Source organism: Cotesia glomerata, linkage group LG5 (assembly GCF_020080835.1).
Source record: "Cotesia glomerata isolate CgM1 linkage group LG5, MPM_Cglom_v2.3, whole genome shotgun sequence".
Classification (NCBI taxonomy): domain Eukaryota; kingdom Metazoa; phylum Arthropoda; class Insecta; order Hymenoptera; family Braconidae; genus Cotesia; species Cotesia glomerata.
In genome coordinates, this window is record NC_058162.1 from 18527172 (window position 1) to 18539115 (window position 11944).

The 11944-nt window shown below is 28.7% G+C and overlaps 1 protein-coding gene across 3 annotated transcripts in view; it reads left to right on the forward strand.

Annotated features, from left to right (window-relative positions):
• LOC123265780 (guanine nucleotide-binding protein G(q) subunit alpha) overlaps positions 1 to 481 on the forward strand; it is a 66443-nt gene extending 65962 nt beyond the window's left edge. For all 3 annotated transcript variants that reach the window (XM_044729697.1, XM_044729685.1, XM_044729683.1), the window contains one exon: positions 212 to 481. In XM_044729697.1, the coding sequence (XP_044585632.1) occupies positions 212 to 294 (83 nt within the window). In that variant the 3' untranslated portion in view covers positions 295 to 481. The remainder of the gene's footprint in view (positions 1 to 211) is intronic.
• The last annotated feature ends 11463 nt before the right edge of the window (positions 482 to 11944 follow it).

The window sequence follows — 11944 nt, forward strand, 5'->3', positions numbered from 1 at the left end:
AAAATCATATTTCATTTACAAATAAATGCACTTTTAAGTATTCAGAAAAAGAACAACTGCTATTTTTTTAATTTAAAAAAATCGATTTCCTCGCTGAAATATCGATTGTCAAAATTTTCGATTGTCGGTTGTCGGCTAAGTTCACATTCATTTGAATAAGCTATTTATAAAATATTAAAATAACATCGTATTTTTTTTTTTTAATCCACAGATACCGAAAACATAAGATTTGTGTTCGCAGCTGTGAAAGATACAATTCTTCAATTCAATTTAAAGGAGTATAATTTGGTGTAGGCATGATCGTTGTGATATATTAAAAATTTATTTAACATTATTTATACGACCCTCAAAACGCACAAATGAAATGTGTGAATATATGAACGGTGTTGAGAGTTCGAATCTAAAATTAATAATAATAAAACAAACTAATAAGCGTAATAAGATAATGAAAAAAAAAAATAATAATGTTCCGTGGTAATAATACATTTAATAAAAAATAAAAACTAAGCGAAGATAATTCAAAAATTGGAAGTAAAACGATTGAAAAGTATGAAATGCCGAATATTATTATTGACTCGTAATGTTGTTTTACATAATTTGTCATACGAGTGTACCAATTTTAGTTAGATTTATTATTATACATATAAAAACACATTCATAAATATAAATACATATATATATATATATATATATATATATATATATATATATATATATATATATATATATATAATATAATAATAATAATAATAATAATAATAATAATAATAATAATAATAATAATGAATACGGGAACTCTAGCGACAAGAAAATAAAAAAAAGAAGATATTTTAAAGTTTTTTTTTTCTTTTTGTAAATAAAGACCTAAAAAAAATTAAAAAAAAAAAATCAGAACATATGTTCTTTCCTAAATAAAACTTTTCACTGTCGATACCAACAAAACTGATTTTATTTAAAACTTGATTTGTTGAATTTGTTACCTTTTTATAGCTTAGCTTAGTCGATCAAGCCTGTCGTTTGTATGCGACATTGTCTGAATTTTATATAACAATTTTAACATAATAATGATAAAAAAAAAAAATAATAATAATAACAATAAACAAATTGAAATTAATACGATTAACGATAAATGATAATACATTAAATAAATAATTAAAAGCTATTTGATATAAGTAAAAAATTGAATAAACAAATGAAAAAAACATTGAACTCGATATGAGATTCGTATATATATACCTGTCGCCACGAACAGTGAGATCTCAAACTCGAAACTTTTTAGCTCGTATAGAATTAAAAAAAAAATTATTACAAATAATAAATTATTGTGAGCTAGATAAAATACAAAATAATAATTAAAATAAAAATAAAAATAAAACGATTTATAGACAATGAGCTTTTTTAAATTATTAATTATTAGTTGGTAAATTATTAACAAGTGAGAACAATTAGTGCCATTTACTAGTATGGTGTTATTATTTTTTTTTTTTTAATTTTATTCTTATTGCAGTTGTGCATTAAATGCCAAGCCAAAGTGTTTTCTGTTACTGTTAATAACTATTTTTTTTTATAAGTAAAAAATGAAACACAATACAATAACTGTTGATTTTTCTGCATGTAACTAAAATTTAAAATTCATCGTATAAATATTGTCATGTTAATAACTATTAGAATGGTTTTTTTTATACAACTTTTTAAATTTTTAGTTTTACCTCAAAAAATGGTAAATTGCATTAAAATAATAAAATTCATTTGATTTCAGTGCAATCAATCTATTTTTATTTACTATTGTTATTATTATTATTTTATTATTATTATTATCATTATTATTAATAATGTTATTGTTGTTTTTATCAATAACAATATTGTTATTATTTAATTTTTAACATAAAAGTTTTTATTTAATAATGTCTTATAAAAAATTGAATTATAATTTATAATATGAAATATTAATATTAATATTAAGTTCGTTCAGTATTTAAAAAAGAATCTTAATAATAAGCCAAACATCTGTTTGTTTTTTTATTTTTCTAAATAATCTGAACAATAATTTCCATATATAGCATGTATATTTCAGACACGATAAAAGTACAGTTGTCATTGATTGCTGTAAGCAATCATTATGGACACTGCTGGATCGTTCAGCTTTGCCTGTGAATTAATAAATATGAATAAAAGGATGCTTAATATAAAATAATTATAAGTAATATAAAAATTAATAACAAAACATAAAAATATATTACATCCGTTTTATTTGACAACAATAACTAGTATTACTTAAGTTATATGAATGTTTGTTATATTTATGCAATTTATCACATTTTGAGATAAGATTAAGAATTTATAAACGTGATTTAAGAAATTGCCAGTCAAACAAATAAATATTTAATATATAAAACAAATGAAACATAGAATAGCATGTCTGTATGCAGCAATGAAGATTAACAGAAGGAAATAAAGATTAAGATTGAGAAGAAAATCAAGATTATGAAGATTGTGACGAATATAAATATTTCATTCACCCCGCCCTTAATAATAATAATGAAAATAATAATAATAATAATAATAATAATAATAATAGTAATAATAATGATCTTTTACATTACGAAATAATTAGAAATCATCTATTTGATGTAATAAAATAATTAGAAGATGAGAGAGACTAGAAAATAAAAAGACTGCTCTCTCCCATTTTCATGGTGACCTGCACAAAAATGTGTAATCAGGGCTGTCTTTTGAATCCGAGCTAAAATGGTCATGTGTAATCAATTGATCACATAATTTAACAATTTAATAATTGTTTTTTACGTATTATCTAAAATACGAAGTATAATATATGATTATATTTATATATAGTCTATTATTAATTATAATTATAATAATTATAAATTGTAAAATATGCTCATATGTAAATATTTATAAACGTATGTGAAACTAAATTTAGTAATATTATTTATAATGGTTGAGCTTTTCCGACAAACGGCTGACCTATATTTAAGGTTAAATTTTACACAGGCTTTTTTATTATTATAATAACAAGGACGTTAATCCCTGAACGTATTTTTAATGATGATTATTCATTTTTATTATGGACATTACACATTCACTATTTCAACGTACAAATATAATACTACTTGTGCGATGAAATACAGTTATTATTATGGATATGAATATGATACTATACGTGTATAGGAAAATTATTTATAAAATTATATAATATGCGTAAATTTAGTTATATAAATTATAAACTTGACGAATTTGTCACATACAATCAAATATAAGTGTGTATGGTAACGTTTTTTTTTTTTAGAAAACAATATTATAATTAATAATAAATTGTTTAAAGTGCTTTTTAAAAATAAGATAAGAAACATTGTTAATTTATTTATTTTTTTTTTTTTTTTTTTTTTTTTTTTTTTTTAATTTCACTTTTTCTGGATTATATTTACCAATGTAGCATTTCTCATTTGTAATTATTTAAAACAGCATTTTAACTATCTTCACATTATACTTTAAGAAATATACTAATGTATGAATGATATATCTCAGTTATAAATTTTTATTTCAAAGAAGAATATATTTAAAGATTTATATAATTTTTTCAGAAATAGAAGCGAATTAATTGTAAAGCCATTTTTTTATTATTTGTAAAAATATTATTTAAAGGTGAATAATTGTGTGGACAAGCGCTAGATTCAATGATTCAGAGATATTTCTAATCAAATTCTGAAGGTTTTGTCATATTTTTGTCGTGTCTCGTGATCAAATGATTGCACAAAAATCCATCTTCCTTATTCGCTCCGAAGACAACAGAGTTAGCGCCAGAGGTGGGCAATTCCGAGAACTTCACTTCCAGTAATTTTCATATAATTTTCCATAAGACTTGACCTCTGCATAAAAAGGCGGAACTTCATGACCGATCATGATCATATGAAGAAAATGTTAATTTATAATGTATGAGTTGAACTCGGAGCGAGTAAGATAAAGTTTGTATAACAATTTTTTGTAACTCATTGTTTGCATATTTATTGTATTAAAAAAATATTTGTTATTTCTTTACCTGACATTGAAAAAATATTACCAGAAACTGTTTTTTAAAGTAAATTTATTGAATTTCTTCGATACCTCAGAACTATTTTTATGTGATTGTAACTTATTACTCGTAGCACTAAGTAACATAAACTGTAATTGATAATTTTTCTTTAACTGAAAAAAATGAAGGATCAATTTAATGACTTTAAATGCTTGATAAATTTTTTTAATTTAATTTAAACTTTGTACTGAAAACACCAAAAAGATTTGTTGATTACAACATGAAATATAGCCAAAAATAAACGAAAACTTTTAAATGTGATACGATATTATTGAATCTTTGAATCTAACGTTCATCATTTACTTAATAACTTTTTTTTTTTCATAAGACTAGACTTGAAATAGAATCAGAAAATTCAGATTTCATTTATTTTATCCTGATTTTATAGAATTGTTGAAAATTGAATTTTCATAAATCACAGAATAAAAATGAATTTATTTTTTATTTTTTAGAAGAATAAAATTATAAAAGCCACACGCGTTGCTGTGAGTAGTTCTTTTTTTTATGCATTTTTTGAAAATATTTCTTAAAGCATGCGAATTGATGGTTAAAATTACACAAATAAATTAAATTTTCCGTAAGAAATTTTATGCCCCGTCCTTTTTTTTTTTTTTTTTTTTAAAGTGTCTTGACAAATATAATTTGGAAAAACAAAAAAAATTTTATAGATTTCATTTTGTGGAGTTAAAAAATAAAAAGAACTTTATGACCCATCGCAAAAATTAAGTCACAAACTTTTAAGAAAAATAAAAAAAAATTTTTATTCCACAATTTTTCATAACATGAAAAATTGTTTAAAAAACTGTGATTTTATCATATAAAGGATTTTGGACGGCCCTTTTTTTCTTTTTTTTTTTTATTTCATTTATATAATGTCTGCAAAAATTTATTTTTTAACAGCTATTCCTTTCATTCGAAAGTATCAAAAGTTATTAAGTGTTTAAAAAATTTGAATCTTACAGACACAAGTTACTTTCAAATTACTTTATCGCTAATTTCATGATAAAATATTTCCAAGCAAACATTTATGCACTCATCTATCAAAAATAAGCAAAAGACGGAAAGTAAATGTTTTTAAAATTGAAGTAAATAATTAATTAAAAACAATCGCATGATACATGACAAGTTATGAAAATGAATATCAACTTCTCAATTAATAACAAATAATCAGTAAAATTTTGAAATCAATCTCACAAAGACAATCTAATAATTAATAACATTTACATTTAAAGCTAAATAACTGTTAGTATAATTAAAAAGAGAGTATGTGTTCAAGTAAATTTTCCGCAATCGTAACATTTATATATCTGATAATCGTAAAAATAACCGTAAAAAATATTACTGTCATCATATTGCGCTTTCTATTAATCGTGACCTAGCACTGTAATTTTTAATTGAAAGATTTTTGGATAATGTTTCTTAAGTTTATTTATTTATACTATATAAGTTCTATGAAATCATTTTGAAGTCTATTTCATTGTTTATTTAATAGAAAAATTATTGTGTTTTTAGATATTTATTTTTTTTAGTTTGTATAAATTTTAATTAATACTTTAGTATGCCTAATTAGCTTAAACTATTTCGAAGAATTTTCTTTAAACATATAAAGTTCAATAAATGAACATCAATATAAGAAAATTGAATATCAACAATAGAAAAAGTATTTTTTAAGAATCGAGCGCTGGTAAAGCCACTTTATAAATTCTTGGTTGATGAGTATATTAATGATGCAAAAAAATTTATTCATAAAAATAGTGATCGATAATGGAATTAAATAATTAGGTCATCTTGAGAAATAAAATTATTTTTGAACAGTACAATTATGTGGGATTCATATAAGAAAAAAAAAAATAATTAAAAATTAGAGCAGTTCTCTTATTTTTTTGGATGATGTTTTGCAAACAGATATAATTTGAACAAAACTTCAAATAATACAGTTTTATATGCAAAAAAATTTTCAGCTTCCTTTGAGGCGGTGTATTTTTAATGATAAGCAACGGAAGACTTTAAAAAATTCTGATGCAATGAAATAAAAAAAATCACTTTTCTGGTCCTGCTGTTACATATATGTTTCTTCGACTTTTTCAAAATCCTGAAAATTATCTTACAGAAATTAAGACTTTCTGGTAATGTAGATATTTTTTGTTAACCCTTTCCCGGTCGACCTTGAATCCCTACTCTCAATTTGAATCGTACATCTTACTCTTAAAATAAGAGAGCTATAGTCTATTTTTTAGAGAAGGGGCCGGAAAAATGCTAGAAGGGGACGCTTGTCTACACTACCACAACTAAACTTTCACTCATACAGCCTTACAACGGACTTTGATTGGCTTCATCCCCACTTGACTCACATCTAGACTCACCGATACTCTGAGCCGGGAAAGGGTTAAAATATAAATAAGGAAGGAATGTCAGTATTGCATAATTTTTTTATGATTATAATTAACTGCTTTTACAAAGAAACATTTAATTCAACATTTTTATCTTTTGGAATCCGAATATTGCATGAATTTCTTTGAAAGCCTGAACATTACGTTGAATTCTTAATTTTGCAAAATTTATGCCTAGAAAGTGATTGGGTATTTTGAAATTCAGTAAGAATGATTTTGAGTTTAAAATTGAACAGAATGTCTTAAAAATTAAAATGTTTTACTCCAAGAATAATATTTTAAGACTATTTTTCTTAAGAATATTCTCAATCAAATCAACGTTTGAGTTTTCATAAAAATCACCGCGTTATTCGGAACTTGTCGCTTAGAATTCACTCAAAGAAATGTTACTTAGTCAAAATAATTCAATGAGAGAATAGAAAAGTAACATAGCGCTGACACTTTTTAATAGATTTCATAGAAATCTAACTTTTTCTATATTTCGACTCAGCTCGTCAAACGGATTCAGAAAATGCCAATGGTTCAAAAGTTTATATATGTATGTATTTATATATATATATATATATATATATATATATATATATATATATATATATATATATATATATATATATACGATATAATCGGCATTGTCTCTTCTCTAATTTCCGTAATTCTATACGGATCTCAATAAAACGTAACATACTTATTCTTAGGATGATTTCCGAGGTTAAGTTCTAAGATGAGCCAAATCTGTCGATTAGTTTAGAAATGAGAGCAATTCAAAAATTTTCAAAAATCGCAAAAAATTTTCACTTTTACCTTATTTCCGTGCAATAACAATGGAATGCGACATCCTATCAGATTTCTGTAAATTGCATTTGAAAGCTTATTTGATAAGCTGCAATTTGTGTACTTATTTATTTCTCCAAATTAAATAGTTTAGGAATAATAGCAATTCAAAAATTTTCAAAAATCGCAAAAATTTTCACTTTCACCATATTTTCGTGCAATTACAATTGAACGCGATATCTTATCAAAATTCTATAAATGGCATCTGAAAGCTTATTAAATAAGCTTTAATTTGTGTACTTCATTATCAGTCTAGGCCAAAAATCACCTGCTTTCTCAGACAGATTTAATGAAATTTTACTTTTGCATTCGTTTTGACGTCTTTGTTGTTTAATCAAATAGAAATTTATTTTTTTTTTCGTATGCAACCCTAGTAGTATTTTTATTATTCAACATTAAATCTACTTCCATTTCGGCTGCCGAATGGCGTTTTTTATTTATTTGTACTCGAAAGAAAAATATGCACTCTGCAAAATAGTCTTATTTTGTGCAAGAAATTCTCAATATTCATAAAAGAATGTCCAAATTCATTCATACAACAGCGAGGCACATTTTTGAAGGTCTTTGATTGTTTGTTTGGTCATATTTTTGTCAACATTTTTCTGTTCCCAATAAATAACTAGGAATGAAGTTTGAAAATTTTCGAAAGAAGTAAAATGATTGCTTTAAAACAATTCAATATTAAGAGCTAAAATTTCAAATGAACTTTTCTGTTTACACTGAGAACAATTACACAAAATTTTAAAAGAATTAATAAGAATCTTTCCGTGAAAATAATGTTATTAGTTGAAGTGATCCAATTATTTTTATTTCAAAATTTTTACAATTTTGAGGGGTCACATATTAATAAATATAGTCATGTATAACTTTATAATCCTGAAGTTAACCAAAGTATAAATATCTTTGAACTTTATCCACTATTGTAAATTTTTTTTTAATTCATATGTTGAAGAAAACCCTAAATTAGTGAAGCTGACTTTAGGATCATAAATTTCGATGAAGTAAACTTCTGATCGACCATTTTTCCTCGGTAAAACTAAAATTCAAAGTAAAATTATTACTAATAAATTGGGAATTGTTTAGTCCAAAAACCCTGTATCACTCGTGTGTGTGTGTGTGTGTGTGTGTGTGTGTGTGTGTGTGTGTGTGTGTTGCAAATCATCAGAGAGGGACATGAGCCTCAAGTGCGTTATCTTATGAACAAATAAAATAAATCAATAATTAACTGGGATCAGACTTAAGAACACGTACAAGGCGCATGTTTCTGGCTCATTTTGTATTTATATAATAATAATAATTAAAATAATTAATTAATTAATTATAATTAAAATTACTATACAGTGTATGAAGGTTTAAACTGCTCACTGCCTGCGCTCGTTCAAATTAGTCAGCGCGCGCGCTACCCATTGCTGGTATTCTCTATAGTTCGATAATAATGATAAACAAATTTTTTTCCCCACAATAACCAAACTAAAAAATCATTTTGTGGTTTTTGATGGTAAAACAATATTCAAAAATTACTTTGAGAAATTCAACAAAAATTGATAAAAAATAAAGGTGAACTCATAAAATATTTCTAATCCAAACAAAAAATGTACAAAGAGAATACTTGCATAATTTATGATTTATTTATGGTTATATCGGTGTTGATTGGTATATAATACACTGATTTGTGGTGTTAATATTTACCTATTGTTAATATAATATTAATAAAAAAAGAAATAATAAAATAAATTAAACCTTTAAATCTTATGCAACCAATAGCATCAATATAAGTCGAGTCATTTATCATATCTAATGAAATATTATTTAAAGCCTTACTTTTCATTAAAAATCATCTATCGTTATTATTTAATTGAATTCATTAAGTTTTTATTCATTTATTTAATTTATTATTATCCATTATTATCGAATCAAATTAAAAAAAATTTGTAAAATAGTTGAGCGTACAGGTCATCTCAGCAACTACCCGCTAATTTCAAATGCAAAGCGCTCCAAATTTTAACCCGTTATGATGGTTTTGAGCTGTTTGACCTCAAACGTCTAGTTTGTATTTGATAAAAAACTTTTTTCAAAATATTTCAGCTACTATAACTTTCGGACAAATCATACGATTTTAGAACGCTTAGCGACATTTAGCATAGTTACGAGAGCTTTACAAAAATTTTCCGAAAGAAATTTGTTCTGATAAATAACTGAAAAATAATATTGAAAAACCACGTTTTGTTAATTTTGTAAAAATTAAATATTTCTCGAAAAAGTCAATCGATTTTGATGCGGTTTCGGCAATCAACGTCAATTTTTGAGTAGAAAAGCTGATTAGATCATAGGAATGATCGAAACAGAAGTTTTGATGTAATTTTAAATAAACTATTTTTTTTTTTTAATTAAAAAAACTCGAATTTTTGAGGTTTTCTCAGAATCTACCGTGCCAATTCGGTCTTAATTTACAGAAAATTTAAGTTCAGCGAGGCCCTTTCAGATGCCATGAACTGCTTTTCGATCGGATACTCCGTTACAAAGTTATAAGATGTTTGCGCGCACACACACACACACACACACACACACACACACACACACACACACACACACACACACACACACACACACATACACTTGGGGCAGAGGAGAAACTGCTCTTGGGGCAGAGAAGAAACTGCTACCAGGCGCGTCTCCCCGTAGCGGATGGGAGACCGCTCGCTGTACCTGGTACAGAGGGTAGGAGCCAAATAAAATACGTTCCCGTGGACAAAACTCCCCTCTAATGGGTTGGTCACACTAACTGACCTAACAAGACGATCGTTCCCTGCTGTGACCCACTGGGAGTGACCGGAACCTCGTGTCGTAGTTTCCGACGATGCAGGCCACGGCTGATGTGAGCTTGCTCTGCCGAGGTGTAAGTTGCAGCAGTGGATCAGGAGCCAGCCACTTCGGGCCTTGATCAGGAAGTACGCAGTGAGGGTTAGAGATCGGAATCTTCACCGCTCCGAGCGAGTCTAGTCCGTCCGTGTATTCCGGGACTGGCTAAGTGTCGGCTAGGCCTCAGGGAACTGGGGTAGGAGTACTATCTTCGAGGGTACACCCGTTCCTAGTTATGACAACCCGCTCCACTCCGTACGATGCGCTGGTGAATTTAAAAGTATGAGTAAAATTCAGGAAAACAACAATAGTAAAAACGGGCCTCATGCCCAACAAGCAGCGATTGAAGCAAGCGCTGAAATGAAGTGGTCGCAAGCGTTGGAACGCCTTGAAAAGCTGACCAGTGAGCTAAATGACTTCATCCAATCTAAGGTCAATATCCACAAGGAGATTAAGACCAAGACGACCAGCGTAGCCAATGCCCTCCAGAGATTCAAGAAACTTGATGAAGAATGGCGTTTAACAGTACGACGCACTTCTCGCACTACACCGGAGAGAAGCATTCAAGCAACTGTCGTGAATGAAGAAGCAATGGACACTGGAGCCGAAGGTGACGGTGAATCAGTCGCGGAAGATAGAAGCAGAACTAGCAGCAAGTCAACTAAGAGAATATATCGATCTTCTCCCGACCCAACGATCAGCCAAGTTGTGAAGAAAAAGGACCTGAAACCAAGCCCTCCGAAAATCACGGCAGTGCAGAACGCCGGAAAAAAAGAGGTGACTGAATGGCAGAAGGTCCAATCCAAGAAGGAGAAGAAGGAGCAAGCGAGAGAGCGGTTACCAAAACAACCGGTGAACAAATCTCGGCCGGAGCCTAAGCGGAAAAAACCGCGAAAATTCACCAAACCAGATGCCTTAATTATTCGACCCGTTGAGAAGGCAAAATATGCCGAGATACTGCGTCGTATTAAAAAAGATGTCCCACCAGATCAGACCCGTGACGTCGTTGACAAGGTTCAAAAGACGAATGATGGGAATATGCTCATTACGCTTTCCAGAAAGACCGCAGACAAAGGACAAGCTTTGCTGAAGACCATCAAGAGCATCCTTAAAGAAGAAGCGCAAGTCATCTGTAAAGGCCCAGAGGAACAGCTTGAAATCCGGGACATTGACGACGAAACAACTAACGACGATGTCCGGAAGGCCTTACAAGAGGCAGCTGGAAATGACTACGAAATACCTGAAGATGTCATTAAAATTCGTCCGGCCTACAGAGGTATTCAAACTGCTTCGGTACGATTGCCAGCAGCAATAGTGCAGAAGATACTCGAAAAGACAGGCAAAATAAGGATTGGCTGGGTAAATTGCCGTGTCAGAGCAGTTAAGACACCACTACGATGCTATAAGTGCTGGCACTTTGGGCACACTACTGCCCAATGTAAAAGCGAAGTCGACCGATCTGGGCTTTGCATCAAATGTGGGAAAACAGGTCATCAAGCTGCTCAATGCCCAAATAAAGTGAAATGTGCGTTATGTGCGGAAAAACCTGGCTCTCAGGACACTGGTCACCGGTCTAGTTCTGGCCGATGCCCAGTCTTCCAAGAAGCACTCCAGAAGCTGACAAATAAACGAACATGAGGATACTGCAGCTTAACATCAATCACTGCGAAGCTGCGCATGACCTGCTTATGCAGAAAGTACGGGAATTAAAGCTCGACGTTGTGCTTTTATCGGAGCCATATAAACATTTAGCTGGACAACCTTGGGAGACGGA